This window comes from Odocoileus virginianus, chromosome 27 (genome assembly GCF_023699985.2).
Source record: "Odocoileus virginianus isolate 20LAN1187 ecotype Illinois chromosome 27, Ovbor_1.2, whole genome shotgun sequence".
Taxonomy (NCBI): Eukaryota; Metazoa; Chordata; class Mammalia; order Artiodactyla; family Cervidae; genus Odocoileus; species Odocoileus virginianus.
This window is the reverse complement of record NC_069700.1, coordinates 32755793-32772770: the sequence shown is the minus strand read 5'-3', so window position 1 is coordinate 32772770 and position 16978 is coordinate 32755793. Positions and strand designations below refer to the sequence as shown.

Genomic DNA, 16978 nt, shown 5'->3' with positions numbered 1-16978 from the left:
CTTATTATCAGAGAAATGCAAATCAAAACTACAGTGAGGTGTCACCTCACACCAGTCAGAATGGACATCACAAAGAAGTCTACAAGTACCAAGTGCTGGAGTTGTGGAGACAAGGGAACCTTCCCACACTGTTGGTAGGAATGTAAATTGGTGCAGCCACCATGGAAAACAGTATGGAGGTTTCTTAAAAAACTGAAAACAGAGTTGATGTAAGATCCTGCAATCCCACTCCTGGGAATATATCTGGAGAAATTACTCTAATTTGAAAAGGTACATGCTCCCCAGTACATGTACTATAGCACTATTTACAATAGCCAAGACATGGATACAACCTAAATGTTCATGGACAGGGGAATGGGTACAGAAGATGTGGTACATATATTCAATGGTCTATGACTCAGCCATTAAAAAGAATGAAATTTTGCCATCTGCAGCAACACAGAGATGGTCCTACTGACTGAAGTAAGCCAAACAGAGAAAGACATATATCATATGATAATATTTATACGTGGAATCTAAAAAATTATACAAATGAATTTATTTACAAAACAGAAATAGACTTACAGACACAGAAAACAAATTTATGGTTACCAAAGGGGAAAGGTAAATCAGGGGAGGGATAAATCAGGACTTTGGGATTACTACTATAAATAAAAGAGATGAATAACAAGGTCTTACTGTAGGGCACAGGGAAGTATATTCACTATCTTATAATAAAATATCATGGAAAAGAACAAAATAAACCAAACATAATGCAGTTGTTATTGTTGCTACTGTTACTACTGTCAGAGCAGGACTTACGTGGGTCAGACTTGGAGAACATGTCTTTGTCCAAAAGGTTCCTGAAAGAGGGGGAGAGAGCAGGAGTTAGCACAGCCCCAGGATCTCAGGGGATTCAGGCTGTTACTGAGACCCAGAGGCAGCCTCGGGCTTGGCTTCAGGCAAACAGGAAGCAGGAGGCTGCCCCTGCATGGTTTAGTAGGGCTCATTAGAGCTGGGTGGGCCCACGAGGTTGCTCAGCTCAGCCTTTGTAGGGTGCCTGATGCTCCCTACCTCTCACCCCCACCCCCACGCACTCCTGTGGACCCTGGTACCCTAGCTTGCACAGCACCTTGCTCTTGGGCCAAATCCCAATTTGCCCAATGTTCTAAAAATTCTGTTCTAGAAATTCTCCTTTTACCACTTCTCTGTCTCTGAAAAAATAAAATGAGATCAAGCCATCAAAACTTCTCCATTCACTGTTCCATTGTCCCAGGCTCTACTTAGAGCCAGTTGACTCAATCATCTCCCCTGTGCCTAAGGATTAATGACACCTCCCAGGAGATGCAGACTCATTTGAACAGGGTCCTTACATGGCCCTAACAATCAGACTTGAAGTCATGCAGTAAGATGATGGACACAACAGGGAATTCCATGGTGCTCTCATTGCCAGGGTTCAGTCCCTGGCTGGGGAACGAGGCTCCTTCCAGCAACGTGGCATGGTCAACAACAAAAAAAGATGACATAGCATCGAAACATGTATATTATCAAGTGTGAAACAGACCGCCAGTCCAGGTTGGATGCATGAGACAAGTGCTCAGGGCTGGTACACTCGGATGACCCAGAGGGATGGGATGGGGAGGGAGGCGGGAGGGGGGTTCAGGATGGGGAACACATGTAAATCCATGGCTGATTCATGTCAATGTATAGCAAAAGCCACTATAATATTATAAAGTAATTAGCCTCCAACTAATAAAAATAAATGAAAAAAAAAAAAAGGACACAGTGTTTGGGGGCAGAGAGACAGGTGTGGATCCCCCTCCCACCCTGCCTCTGTGCCATCACAGCTCCCACTCACTGAGCCCCAGGCACTGTGCTCAGTGCTGGGTAAATATTAGCTCCCAGTCCTCTCAGGGTCCTGCAAGGTCAGTGCCAGGGCGGCAGGATCTCATCTAACAGGGGCAACTGGGCAAGCCTGCACGTCCGTATCCCTCACTGCACAGTGACCTGCTGCTGTCCTTGCGCAGGGAACAACATGGCCCGACGGAAACTTGGTCTCTGGCTGGGAAGTGACTCCACCTCTTTGGGCCGGTTTCCTCATCTGTGCAACAGAGAGTACCAGCTTTGAAGGTTGCTGATGCTCGGCCTTCCCGCCCTCCTCAACCCTCAGAGTCCCCATCCACATCCAGTTTCCTCCTGCTTCTCTTCCAAGGTCTCTCCCAGGTGGACAGGGTTGCAAATAACCAGGGAGTTGACACTCCCCGGGGCAGCCTTCAGCCAATGATGGGCAGGAATTGGGGCATCAATGCCCAGTTTCCTCACTCCCCGCCACGCCCCGGGGATCGCTCTGTGTCCCACACAGCCCCCCAGAGGGGCCCGCCAGGAGACCTGCTCCTTGAAGATGCTTGTTGACTCCAGCAAGGGTTTCATTGTTGAAGGGGCGTCCTGTGAGCTGCCCCCCACCCCCGCTGCCACCCACATGTTGGTGCTATTGACTCCTTCCTACATTGCCCTAGAGTCACGCTCTGCCCTTGCCAACCACCTCATCCATGTCCCACCTCCCTCTCAGATGTCCCCGGGGGTCTTGTCATCCCCCTTCTCCACTCCCATGCCCCACTCCCCCCAACAGGCCCCTTGTACCCTTTCCCCAGAGAGGAGAAACCAGACACTGGGCTATGTGGCTTCCTGCCAGCCAACTCCCAGTATCAGAACTGGATTATCTGTTATCAGTTTATCTGTTATCTGTGATCAGATAACAGATAAACCTTCAGGATTATCTTCTCCCTGAGGAGGGGGAGACTGAGACCCAGGGAGGGACAGGGCGTGGCCAGCAGTGGTAGAGCCAGAGAGGTCTAGAAGCAGACCTTCCCCCAAGTCACCAACACTGAAATCATCAGCAGAGACATCCTGTCTGGACACCTTGACCCACAGCCAGCCCCACCCCCCACTCTGAGGTGGGACACCAACACCAACCCACAGACAGACAGACAGACACAGCAGCCTCCTGGTGACAGCACACAGCATGCTCTGCTTCCAGGGAGGCCCCAGACTGTGCTGGCCCATCATTCCAGCTCTGGTTCCCGACAGATTTCCATCCTCTGCTCCAGTCTCCTCACTCAGGGGCCTCTCCCCAAAGGTAGCTACCCTGCTAGCCCTCCGGGACCCCAAAGGCACAGAACCCCTCCATTGGCCCCCACTGCCCCTCTACCAGCCCTGCTCCCAGCAGCGGTCACCTTGGAAACCATCTGATAAACCTCCCAGCCGTCTGCAGTGAGCATCAGCTGAAACGACACATACAGGTGGCTCTGAAAAGCAGGCAGCAGAAGCCACAGGTAAGACACCACCTGTATACATAGTGCTCATCCACACACTGAGGTGGGCTGGTCTCTTCCCAGGGGGACACTACCCTTCTCCATGTGCTAGATTCAGAGCAGGAGCATTGGTCTGGAATTATACAAAATGCCTAAAGTCCAAAGATGACTCTGCAGCGGTGGAACTGAGGCATGGTGAGAAGCCGGAAAGTCATAAAGAAGGTTGAGGGGTGGGGGAGTAGGGGGACTCTTCTTCTCAAGCAAGTGCAGAGGTTTATCTTTGAATTATATAATGAAGTTCTGTAATTACATAAAGTCCTAGAATGTCCAAGCTAGAAGGGACCTCAGAGGTCACCTTTTCTAATTCCTTTATAAATCAGGAATGTGAGACTCAGAGAGAAGGCAGCTGACTTCTAGGTATCCTTCAAGTTTAGTTCTGGAACTCAGGTTCAGTCATGTCTAGGTGAGAGAGAGAGTGAAACTCTGGATTCCAGCCTAGATATGGGCGTGTGTGTGTGTGTGTGTGCGCGCGCGCACATGAAAGAAAGAGAAAGTGAGAGAAAGAGACACAGATATGGAGTTTTATCTTCCAAGAGAAGCAGATGGGGCCTGCCTGGGTGATGGGGATTCTCCTGGTGAGTGCACCCGGTTGGACTAAGAAATAGAAGCCAGCCACCTAGCTTCGGTGGCTCACTGAGACTCAAGGTCATCCTGGCCATGGTCCTGAGGGTAATGCACACCTGCTTCCCTCTGTTCTGTTGAGATTATCCTCACCCTCCTTCCAGAAGCATTCCTATTCGTTCTAAACTCTGCCTTCCGTGGACAGACACTGACTGACAACTATTTCCTCGGAACTTTCTCTGGCCTGTACTGTGCCACTCTCTGGCTTGTAGGACCCATGACCATACTCTGCACACCCTGGACTGCAAAATCAGGGTGCCTCTGTCTCCCACGCTCCGAAGGGTCGCTGAGAGTTGGACACGACTGAAGCCACTTGGCACACACACACACTGTCTCTCACATGGGCAGGGACCCCAGCTCTGCTCCAGGCCAACCCAGCACTGCACCCAGAGTAGGGCCCTGGCAAGTCGGGTGGGTGAAGGAAAACCAAAAGGAATGGCCAGACGGGTGAGCGAGGCTCTTGTCTCCCCACAGGGTCACGCTCAGGGCCGGCCCTTGTACTTCCACGTAGCTGCAGAGCCTGAGGGTTAAGTGTGTGGGCTGCAGTCACACGAGCTGGGTTCACATCCCCCCTCTGAACAAGTCACTTGCCTTCCTTGTGCCTCTGTTTCCCCATCTGTAAAATGGAGTTATAAATAGCTCCGCCTTTAGAACCGCTGTGAAGCCCTGGGACACGGTGAGGCTCATCAGACAGTTGAGTCATCGTCGGCCTGGTGCTGAGCACAGCGGTCACTGTCCTGGTGCGCGCTCAGGTTCACGTGATGACGAAGGAGGGGCAGGAGGGGCAACACTTCTACACTCAGAGGTCCAAGGAAGCCCATCCCATCACATACACTCCCGGTTTCCCAAGGGGCTGATGCACTGAGAGCCCAAGGCTCAGACACGGTGACTGACTTGCGCACAGGCGCAGGGGAAGCAAGAAGCCATGGGGTAAAAAAACCAGATCTTCTACCATGAAGCAGGCTTCAAACTGCAAGAACATAAAGACACCAGACCACAAGTGCTTTTTTCCAGTCATTGGAGAACTCACAGAGATTTGCTTTCCAACAGGCAAAATCTGTGTTTTTTCCCCCAAAGCATAAAATACTTCAGCTGTCCAAGCTGCAACCTAAAGCTTGGCTTCTTTTGTTCCTTAAATCAAGGTCAGGGAGCCGAGGCCAACGCTCTTTTCCTCACTGCTCTCCCCTCAGAATAATTTCTGAAACAGTTGCAGGAAGAATGGCCATGCACTGGGCAGTGAGGGGAGAAGACCCCAGCAAAGACAGAAAACACTGGAAAGGCCAAAATGAGAATTCCCGCCAAGTACTAAAGGATAGAGCCTGAGGGGGACACCTTCCCGAGGAGGGGCTTAAAAGAGTCAGAACAGAAGCTGAGGCTCTCTAGTCAGAAAGAGGAAGAGACACAGGGAGTCTCAGTCTGAGGAAAAACAGCAATGCAATCTGAGAGGGGGACACAGCCCTGCCCTCAGGAAGCCCCATTGGAGGGGAAACAGTCTTGCCCCAACCAGCCTGAATTTGAGAGGAAGCACAGCCTCAGGCAGATCAGATCTGAGAGGATACAGAGCCAGATCCTCAGGGAGCCCCAGTCTGAGGGAGACACAGCCCTCCCTCAGGGAGCCCTAGTCTGAGGGGAGACACAGCCCTGCCTCAGGGAGCCCCAGTCTGAGGGGAGACACAGACCAGCCCTCAGGGAGCCCCAGTCTGAGGGGAGACACGGCCCTCCCTCAGGGAGCCCCAGTCTGAGGGGAGACACAGACCAGCCCTCAGGGAGCCCCAGTCTGAGGGGAGACACGGCCCCACCTCAGGGAGCCCCAGTCTGAGGGGAGACACAGCCCTGCCTCAGGGAGCCCCAGTCTGAGCGGCTGGTCACATTTCCTCTGAGCTAAATTGCTGGGTGAACTGATTATCACATCTTCAGTCTTTAAACAAAGTCTACTACGGGCTTCCCAGGTGTCTCAGTGATAAAGAATCGGCCTGCCAATGCAAGAGACCCAGGAGATGTAGGTTTGATCCCTGGATCAGGAAGCTCTACTGGAGGAGGAAATGGTAACCCACTCCAGTATTCTTGCTTGGAGAATCCCCATGGACAGAGGAGCCTGGCAGGCTACAGTCCATAGGGTCACAAAGAGTCAGACACAACTGAGCGACTGAGCATGCATGCAAACAAAGCCCATACATGCTCCATGGATTTACTAGCAATAACTCTTGATACAGAATAGAAGGAAACACTCCAAGAGGATGTATCTCAGCTTTTCTTGACTGTAGATCCCTAATTGAGGTCCATGAATCCCTTTAAACTATTAGCAAAATGTGGCATATTGATCTGTATGGACACATCCTTCTTTTGGAGAGTTTTCATCACATTCCCAAAGAGGTTCATGAGGTTCAAAAGGCCAAGGAAATATGGTTTAGCTTTTTTCCAACAGCTTCCCTAAGCATCCCTGCAACGTCTGGCAAAAAGTTGGTGGTGATGAGCGCATAACTTGCATCTTCATTCTGGGTCCAGAACCCAGCTCTTTCTGTGTTATCTAGGACCTCATTTAGTCTGTATCCCCATCTGTAAAGTGGGAGAAATCACAGTCCCTCTCTCCTACGAGTTTTCTGAGAATTAATAGAGTTCATATATGCAACACAGAACAGTGTCCGGCACACAGTAATTTGCAATTCAGTGCCTGGCATACATGTTATTGTTGTTCAGTCACTCAGTCATGTCTGACTCTTTATAACCCCACGGACAGCAGCACATCAGGCTCCCCTGATCTTCACCATCTCCTGGAGTTTGCTCAAACTCATGTCCATCCAACCATCTCATCCTCTGTCGTCCCCTTCTCCTCATGCCCTCAATCTTTCCCAGCATCAGGGTATTTTCTAATGAGTTGGCTCTTTGCATCAGGTGGCTGAAGCATTGGACCTTCAGCTTCAGCATCAGTCCTTCCAATGAACACCCAGGACTGATTTCCTTTAGGATGGACTGGTTGGATCTCCTTGCAGTCCAAGGGACTCTCAAGAGTCTTCTCCAACATCACAATTTGAAAGCACCAATTCTTCTGTGTTCAGCCTTCTTTATGGTCCAACTCACATCCACACATGACTACTGGAACCTTTGACCACATGGACCTTTGTGGGCAAAGTGATGTCTGTGCTGTTTAATACGTAGGCATACAGTAAGTGCTCACAAAAGCCCTGTGGAGGATAAGGTGTCTTGTAGGGATTCCCTGTGTTCTCCCCTCTCTGTTCCCTAAATGCTGGGCTTGATCAGGACCGTGAGCACCTGCATGTCCTCGGCCCATCACTGCCCATCTCCTTCACGGAGGAGAGCAGACTGGGGCAAGTGAGTCACTATCAGGGAGAAACAGAAATCCTAAAGAGGCTGGAGAGATCCCAGAGCTGGAGGGGCCTGCTAGAAGCACCCTATTTCTCTATGGAACAATTCAACACCAAACATCTGGTCAACCCCCAGTAGGCAGCGGGTGTGAGAGGGCCACATTATCCATGGATGTGTGTGCGTGCTTAGTCTCTCAGTTGTATCTGACTCTGCAACCCCGTGAACTGTAGCCCGCTAGGCTCCTCTGTCCATGGGGATTCTCCAGACAAGAATGCTGGAGTGGCCATGCCCTCCTCCAGGGGGCCTTCCCAACCCAGAGATCGAACCCAAGTCTCCCACACTGCAGGCAGCTTCTTTACCATCTGAGCCACCAGGAAAGACCAAGAACACTGGAGTGTGTAGCCTATCCCTTCTCCAGGGGATCTTTCCGATCCAGGTACCGAACCAGGGTCTCCTGCATTGCAGGCAGATTCTTTACCAGTTGAGCTACCAGGGAAGCCCAGCCATGGATATAATCTGCACCAAATCCTTTGCTGGGTACTTAACCTGTGACACCCTATTCACTCTACGTAGCAATGCAGGGAGGCAGACATTGTCTTCTTTTATAGGGAAGGTAGCTGGGGCTGAGGTGTGCCAGTGTCCCCCAGCTTAGCTGGAGCACTGAGATTGAACTCTGAAGCTGGAGCCCATTCAGAGGTGCTATGGGGAGGCGGGGGTGCCTGTGTTACCAAAACCCAGGGTCTCCCAAATCCCCACCCCAGCCAGCAGTGACCCTCACAGCCACACTCCCCAATTTCCCGTCCCCCTAGCTTCATCGGGGCTGCTCGCAAAGGAACAGCTGAAGAGAAGTGGAGGGCTTTCCATCCCTCCCTGCTCTGTTCCCTGTCCTAACAGGCAGAAGTAATCTCAGGAAAGGCAAGGAGGGAGCTGGGGAGGAGAGGGACCTTGGCACCCAGCCCCTGGCACTCGCCCATCTCCCCTTTCAGATCCTGTTCCACACGCCCGTGCACTGTCTCCGTGCCAAGCAACCTCGCCAAGGTCTAAAAAGCAATTTTCACATGGCTTAAAGAGCTCTCCTTCCTGGAGCTATTTGCATTTTTGTTATTATTAATTATTGTAATAATTGTCCCTCCTAAGCTGCGTGACCGAGGAAAAGAGCCTGAGCTCTGCCTCAGATCCATTCAAACTAGAATCTCCACACTGCCACATGGTAATTCTGTGACCCTGAACAAGCTACTTACTTAACCTCAGTTTCCTCATCAGTGCATGCAGTCACATACCTGTCCTGTGAAGTTGTGAAGCCAGTAGCTTACAATAGAAATGTAGGCAGTACTTCCTTATGCCCCCTCCTATCCCATTCATCAAGTCTTAAAATTTCTCCTATTGGGAGCTTCAGGAACTGTGCAAGGCCAGCAGAGGGGACTGTGGGGAGACTGAGGAGATATTAGGGGACAGAGGCACCTTGCAATGTTTTGGAATCACCCTAAGGTCTTTTAGTCTTGACCAGGAAACTGGCAGAAAAAGACGTCGTCAAGAGTCCAGCCAAGCTATGCTTGGAAAATCAGTCCCCAGTCACTTAACACTGGCTGTCTACTAAATGCAGGAAAATCTGAGGACCCCAAACTCTAGGCCCCTTTTAGCCTCAGGGATCTCAGGGAACCTATGGGTCACCTGGAAAGCCTCCTCCTTGTTGCAGAGGCCACGGCTGTCCAATCTACAAATATTCCTCACTTCCTTCCTAACAGAATCCACACCGGTTCAGGTATCTGATGCAGCTGCCCTGAAGTCAGAGAAGGTAGGCTCCTGTCCCTTGTTGCTGTTGACTGATTGTGTAACCCCAAAAAGCTGTACACTGAAACACCACCCCTCAATGTGCTGGTATTTGGGGAGGAGGTCTTAGGAGGTAATTAGTGTCGTTTGAGGTCATGAGGGTGGGTCCTTCATGATGGGATTAGTGCCCTTATAAGAAGAGCTTGCTCTAGCTCTCGCTTTCTCTTTCTGCCATGTGAGAAGTGAGAAGGTGGCCATCTGAAGCCAGGAAGAGAGTCCTCACCAGAATGTGACAACCTGATCTTGGACTTCTATCCTTGAAAACTGTGAGAAACAAATTTCTCTTGTTTAAGCCACCCAGTCTATGGTATTTTGTCACGCCAGCCCAAACTGACTAATATACTGGTCTAGGGGTGGACATGAAACCTGGCTCTGGCCACTGAGATAGAAGGGAAAGTCTGCGGAGACATTTTTGAGAAGGATTGTGCTTTCTAGATTAAAAAAGAACTTTTCAAAGAGAGGTCTTTGACCCTGTGTCTTGCTTCCTGTCTTTGGATGCTGTTGTGATGCCTAGAACAGAGACAATTATTCCGTGACAACGAGGTCCACCTTTTGGATGACGACAAGGTAGAAGGGCAGTTGGGTGCTTAGGCAAAGTGAGCAGACAAACCAGAACTGAGAAGACCTTCCTACAGATTCCTTGTGATTTGAGAAAAATAAAGGTATTTTGGGTTTGATCCACTATCAGAATTCCTGTTACTTACAGCCAAAGCATTCCTAACTAAACCTGAATCCTCTGTGCCCCAAAGCTTGTTCCACCTATTCCCCTCACCTCCTCTCCACTCTCTCTCCCCAGTGGTAGGTCATCTCTAGCGATGGCCTTAAGTCTGAGCAGAGAGAACAGCCCCTGGGAGAGGACAGATGATAAGTTGCTACTTTATGGTCTGGATGCCTTGGAAAGCCAGCTGCCATTCTGTGACTCTCTCTGGCCTCTGCTCCCTAGAGATTCCTCTGGGTTTGCCTCTTAGAATCAAAGGCATCACTGAGCAAGAACGCCTCTTTCATCTCTGGAGATAGAGTACCTACATCTTGGTTGCATCTACCATGATTGGAACCTGGGCCCTACTGCAATCCTCATCACTGGACACTCTAGTCCTCAACGTGAAGAAGCTCTCAAGGTTTTGAAGTCTGAGGAAACTGGATTTGGATCCCTTTTTCTAAAACACACTAACCGCACAGCCTTGGGCTGGTTCCTGAACCTGAGCCCTGATCTCCTAATCAGCGAAAAGGGAAAATACTACTATGTAGTTCACAGGATAGTTGTTAAAAAAGATGCAGTCATTGTGGTAGGTAGAAATTCAAGATGGTCCCCAAGATTCCCACGCCCGCTATAAAAGCCTACACAATCCCTTCCCCTTGAGTGTGAGGGGGAATATGATAGGATACTCACTCCTGTTACTTTACATTAGGTCACAGACTCTGGGGAGATTTATCCCACTGGTTTTGAAGAAGCAGGCTGCCATGCTGTGAGAGGCCGACATGGCTAGGACCCGAGGGTGGCCTATAGGAGCTAAGAGCCCCAATCCGATAACCAAAATGTACACAGGACTTTCGTCTTACAGCTGCAAGGAATTAAACTCTGCCAACAACTTAAAAGAGCTTGGCTTGGACCCCAAGTCTCAGATGAGATCACAGCCCCTGCACACACCTCAATCTCAGCCTGGGGAGACCCAGAGCAGAGAAGCCAGCTGTGCTGTATCTGAGCTGCTGACCCTACAGAAACGGTAAGATAATAAATGGCCGTTGTTTTAAGCCCTAGGATTGTGGTGATTTGTTATGCAGCAATTGAAAACTAATAAAAATCATCTGAGTTTGGACCAAATTGCTATTTGGGTAGGTTAAAAACAGTTGAGTCTAGGCAACTGCATGTGGTTCAGCTTAATACAGATGTTAAGTGACTAGCATGTAGTAAGCACTCAATAAATCCCACCGTTATTATTCCCCTGGCTCCCCTAAATGGTATCTTGACATGTTCAGTGGCTGGTTACGTCTCTTCTCCCAGCACTGGCTCTGACAGCTCCCACACTGCCCCCAGGCCCCCTCCTTCCCCAAACCACCCTCACCCTGCCTGTCAGAAGACAGCGTTCTGAGCCCATTCACACCCCTTCTGAGAGGCTGAGGGCACCGCTCTGGAGCTAGGCTGCCTCTCTAGCCCTAGGGCAGCAAAACGCCAACCTGAACAGACAGCAGAAAACAACATCTCTGGGGCAGAGGCAACAGCTGCCCACCAGCCCCACGTCTGCTGCAGGGGCGTGGGCAGCCGCTTGGGCAACCCCAGCAGGGCTAAGCCACCAGCCGCCTCTGGGCTGTCCCCTCTTTGCCTCCCCGTGTCAGGAACCCCGCCATGTAGAACCGTGCATTGCTTCTGCCAGCAAGACCCCGGGGAAGTGCACAGGTTTCTGTTACATAAAAAATGCAAATTGCCCTTTCTAACCAACATGCTGGTCCGGATCCCTGCATCAGGCATAGAGCAATAGTGGGGGCCTCGGGAACAGGGCACTGGACAGATGAGGTTTTTATGTTTTTTTTGACAGGTAAGTTTTGATTGGGTCTGCAGGGAGACTACTAAAGTCAGGGAAGGTCTGAAACAGATCATCAGAAGAGGAAGAAGCTCGTGGCTCACACTTTCTACAATGTCTGCTGGAATCCGGTTTCACAAACCATTATTCCCAAAACAACTCCTCAGAGTCTCTAAATGCACACTGTTTGTCAAATATATGTCAATAAAGCTGGGAGTGTGGGAAATAGAACTTCCTAGATGGATCAGATCTCCAAGAGCCACGCAAACTAGCTATAGAGACAGATTTTTATTTATTTTCAGGTGTCAAATAATAGGCACATAAATTACTATTCCTGGATTAATCCATTGAATCCTTCTACTGTGATAAGGATTATTACACTTCCTTTACAGATGAGGAGACCATGGCCCAAATTAAGTACTTCACCCAGGATCACAGGGATTGAACCCAGGAAGACAGACCCCACAGACTCATGGTCTTAAGCACTGAGCCAGATAAAAAGAGGCTTTAAAATCTTTGACCCTGAGTTTACCAAAGGAGGAGAAGGGAGTGACAGAGGATGAAATGGTTAGATGGCATCACTGACTTAGTGGACATGAGTTTGAGCAAGCTCCGAGAGATGGTGATGGACAGGGAAGCCTGGGACCATGCTGCAGTCCATCGGGTCACAAAGGGTCGACGTGAATGAACAACTGAACAACAACATTTCCAAAATCGGTCAAAACAGTTATTTGGGAGTAGACAGTAAAGAACCTGCCTGCAATGTAGGAGAACTGGGTTCAATCCCTGGGTAGGAAAGATGCCCTGGAGAAGAGAAGGGTAACCCACTCCAGTATTCTTGCCTGGAGAATTCCACGGCCAGAGGGGCCTGGTGGGCTACAGTCCATGGGGTCACAAACAGTTGGACAAGACTGAGTGACTAACAACAACACACATATACAGACTATAGATTAGCCCAGGAAATACCAACATGAAGAATCAGGGGCCGAAACATGTCCAACCCACAGTGTCATCTGCCTTCAGCAGAGGCTTGGGTGGGCATCCACTGTGGTCCCGGGCTGGGGCTTACACGTGTCCCTGTGCCAAGCAGTGTGGCTCAGCTAGCAGTGTCCTAGGATAGGCATTGTGCAGGTCAGTTCCTCCCTCAGGCAACAGCAGAGACCTCCGAGGGCTGCAGGGGTGGCAGGGGCCTTCCTAAGAAGCAGAGAGGGAAAGGAACTAGCTCCCAGGACAGTTTCCAGTTCCTCTGAAACACTGGCCCCCTCATCCTGAGATGCCTGCTCTGAAGCCCTCTGGAACTCAGTCCATCAACACCTTTGCCTGCCCTACTATTCCCTGCCCACAGCAGCTGTCACCTAGATGCTCAGGGCAGGGGCGTCCCATAACCTCCTCCTCCCCTGGGGCTCAGTCAACGCTGACCATGGAATGCAACGGGAGAGGCCAGGACTTCCAGTAATTGGTGGCCATGGGGTATAGAATATGCTGGAGAAAGCCATTCAGTGTAGCTCTCCCTTCTCCCCCTCCTCCTCCTTTTCCTTCTCTCTCCCTCTCTCAATCTGTTCTAGAAACTGGATGGTTGGACTTGGTTGAGGCAAAGAGATGGATTGACGATTTCAAGCCCACCCACATTGTGCTCTTGCCTCCTCTCTGCTCCAGGTGACTCCTCCCTTCACCCCTTCCTACCAGAACCCCATTTTCCCCATCCTCTGGCTTCTGGGAGGGTGGCAGAGCAGGGCCTGGGTCATGCCCTCCCCAGCCTGATATCCCATGAAAAGGAATAAGCATCAGGGTTGATCCCAGAACCACATCCCCCAGGAACTCAACTGCATCCCTGGGTACCACTTAGGCCAAAGGTTTGAGTCTTTGGATACCTTGACTTTCAGAGAGTAAACAGGAGGGGCCAAGTGCTACTGCCTTACAGTAATCATTGTAGCTATTTAATGAGCACCTACTGTATGTGAAGCAAATGGAAAGCAGCATGCTGGATCCTTCATGATCCTCTACTCCCGTAAGTTAATTCCTCCAACAGGATTTATTGAAGATCTGCTACGTGCCAGCCATGCTTCCAAGCATGTGAGCTACCTTGGCAAGTAAGGTTTCTCAATGAATATGGGACCTCCTAGGGCTGCAGGTGGTTTGCACTTGACCAATGGGAGAAATCGAGGCTAAAAGTTTGCCCCAGGTGGCGTAGCAGATTCCATCTTAAGGTGTCTGATCCAAAGCCACGGTGCCCTGTGCCCTCTGCCTCCTCTCCCTGCCCTGGAAGTAGAGGGTTCATGAATCAGAGTCAGAGTGGGGGCTCCCACTTCCACAAAGAAAAAAAGAGAGAGAAAGAAAGAAAAAAACAGTTACTTTAGGGGAAGAGGAATGAAGTCTATACACCCGAGATGTGTATTTTGGGCTCAGTATGTGAGAGACCCCCTGGGCCAGGCTGAGTGCTCAGGACTCAGTGGACGCCTGAGGCAGTGATTTGGGTTGGGTGTCCCATGGGTGAGAAGGATGGCTGGAAGTGGGGAGCATGAGGCCATGCTTTCCAGGATGGTGGGGCGGGGACATAAACTGGCAGAGATGAAAACCGGGTGAGATCTGATGGAGAAGGTGCCGTTCAGAGGTTCTGGGGTGAAAAGGACCCTGAGACAGCTCTGACACAGGCATGATTGAAGGCTGGGCTGGGAAGGAGCGTCAGGCTGTGTGCCCACAGGGGAGGCGAGCGTGGGCTGGGGCAGCTGCGGACGGCTGAGGAGCTGAGACCCAAGCTAACGGGCCATCAGGAGTCTCCAGCAGAGTAATGACAAGATGCAAATGGCCTTGGGAGATGATTCTGACAAAACTGTGTGGGACTGTGGGGCAGAAATGTGGGAGTTATCACAGGAGCCCCCAGAAGGGCCTTAACACTAGGGGACAGCAATGTTCGACCACATTAGCTCTTACTCCTACTCCCCTAACCCCCATTCCCGCTCCCCGAATCCTTCCTCTTTCACACCCCAGCCCAGCTCCTCTGGTTCATCTACACACACCTCCCTAGGGCCACAACCTGGGAATATAGGGTTGGGGGGGGGGGGTGCCACAAAAATGGGTGAAACATCCGACCAAAGAGAGGCCTGGAAGAGGATGGGGCAGGCGATTTGGGACAAGTGCACACCCGGGACCCCAAGATGCTGTTGGTCACTCTGGGCAGGGGAATGGCATCTCCTGCAGAGGTGGGGTCTGCATCGACCACAGTGCTCCTCACAGTCCCCGAAAGGCAGTGACCCTAGGCCAGCCTCAGGGTGACTGCACTAGGCGAGACATCCCCCCAGCCCACCTGTGCCCTCACTGCTTGGGGCAGCCTTCCAGCTCCGATGGTGGCCCACCCCCCCCCACCCCCCCCCACCCCCCCCCACCCCGTGACTCCCAAAGCCTGTGTGACCTGGCTGAGGATTTAGGGGTGGGAGCCCACAAAAACTCTCCTCTCCCTCCCCTGCTGGACTCTAAACTTCCACACTCAGTATCCTGGTCCTTTGGCTTAAGATTTTGTACCCCAGTTATTGTTTTTTTAATGGTGCCACTTCGAGTTGTTATCAGTCATCCACAGCTCAGCATGAGTGAGCCAATCTGATCCTTTCCAAAGAGTCGGTTTTGCTGTTGGAGGTGAAGAAAGGCTTTAGGATCCTGGGGTCTAGAAGCGGGGGTGGGGGGTGGGCGGTGGGGAGGAAGGGAGGGAGGAGAGGGTGGGGGTGTTGGGACAAAGGAGCGGGGAGAAGACAGGGAGGGAGGGCGCAGAAGGCAGCGGCTGGGCACGCCTGGGAGGGATGAGGCAAATCCTCTCTTCCCCTCTTGGGGAGGGGACGATCAGAAATAGACGGCGTGAAGACCCTGCTGTGTTCGTTCACTACCTCTCTCTCCACCCTCAGGCTCCCGGATCCCTACCCCCGTGTCTTCTTATCTCCTCGCAACATCAGCCCGGAGTGCAAACTTTCCCGGATAAGACCCCGAACCTGGCTTCCCATTCCGCCTTCGCCACCCGTGGCTGGGCAGGGGCTCTCGCCCGACAGGCAGAGGGGCGTCCTGGAGACGAGCACGCTCTGGAAGGGGGCGCACGGAGGTAGACACGGCTCCGGCTCCAGGGGCGGGGCAGGGGGACCCGGACAGTGGGCGGCTCACCTGCAGGACACGGTGATCTCCACCTTGGTGGCCGGGATGCTGCCCGCCAAGGAGTCGAACTCGCTCAGCGACGCCATGTCCTCGGGCTGTTCCATAGCCCACCGCGCCCCCCACCCCAAATTAGTCAATCCCTGCGCGATTCACGCCTCCTCCGGAGCAACGGAAACCCAGGGCTCTCCCCCCAACTCCGGAGCCGGGGCTGGGCGGCAAAGGGAGGGGAGAGGAGAGCGAAGAGGGGGCGTGGGAAGTGAGAGAGGGAAGGGGGCGGAGGGAGCGGGGGCCGAGGAGAGAGGAGGGGGTGCGGGTGACGCCGTGAGGAGGCTGGGGACCCACTGTTGAGGGGCAAAGCGCTCAGGGAGCTGGGGCGCAGCGGAGAGAGGCGGAGGGGCGCGAGGCGAGGGCTCCGGGAGGGACGCGCGGAGTGGTGGAGAGAGCACCGGGAAAGGGGCGGGGAGCTCGGGGTGGGGGCAGAAGGGGTGCAGGAGAGGGAGAGGGGGTGTGTGTGGGGGGGTCGAGTGGAGCTCGGGCTGCGGGGGCGGCGGGACTCAGGCAGCGCGGAGCGAGCCCGGAGCGCCCAGGCTGCGGCGCCACTCGCTGGGTCTCCGCGCGGGCGGCGGCGAGGCTGGGGACGCGGCTCCGAGCGCCACCTCCTCGGCTCGGGCTCTGGCTCCGGGGCGCCCGGGCTGCGGGAAAATCAAATCTGCCCGAAGCCGCCGCCTCCCGTCACCCGGGGCGGGCCGCTTGCGGGGTCCGCTAGCGCCGGAGGGGGCGCCCGCAGGGGCCGGGGCGGGGCCGCGGGCGGGGTCTGCGCGCGAGTGTGTGTGCGAGCGTGTGAATCTGTGTGTGTGTGTGCGTGTGGCGGGCGTGGGGACGCGGTTCCAGATGCTGGGAGCCTGGGGGGTGACGGCTAGAGATGGTCTCGGCCGTGCGCGTCTTCGTCTGCGCCCGCGCTCCACTCCCCACCTCCCGGAGGGTCTCGGTATCCGGGGAGCCAGAAGGTGTCTGAACCTAGGAACATCTGTTTGGGAAGGGTCTCTGCGGGGCGGGGGTGGGGAGAGACCTGTGCCCAGAGACAGCATCTCCCCCGGAGGTTTGGGGGGGGGTCTCTGTTGAAGGTGCGCCCCAACACGGGGGAGGGGGCGGGTCTCAGTACAGAAACAGATTTTACATCTCCTGGGGAAGCGTGTGGGG

At 52.8% G+C, this 16978-nt stretch overlaps 1 protein-coding gene across 3 annotated transcripts in view; it reads right to left on the bottom strand.

The window, feature by feature from the left end:
• The window catches only part of CPNE5 (copine 5), a 104953-nt gene extending 88327 nt beyond the window's left edge, over nt 1-16626 (bottom strand). The window contains exons 1-2 of one of the 3 annotated variants that reach the window (XM_070456528.1): nt 15788-16626; nt 802-842 (exon numbers count right to left, since the gene is read on the bottom strand). In XM_070456528.1, coding sequence (XP_070312629.1) covers nt 802-842; nt 15788-15882 — 136 coding nt within the window. In that variant the 5' untranslated portion in view covers nt 15883-16626. Of the gene's footprint in view, nt 1-801; nt 843-12713; nt 12831-15787 lie in introns of those variants that run through there. The other 2 variants (XM_070456529.1, XM_070456530.1) reach the window with 2 other exon arrangements.
• Nucleotides 16627-16978: the final 352 nt, after the last annotated feature.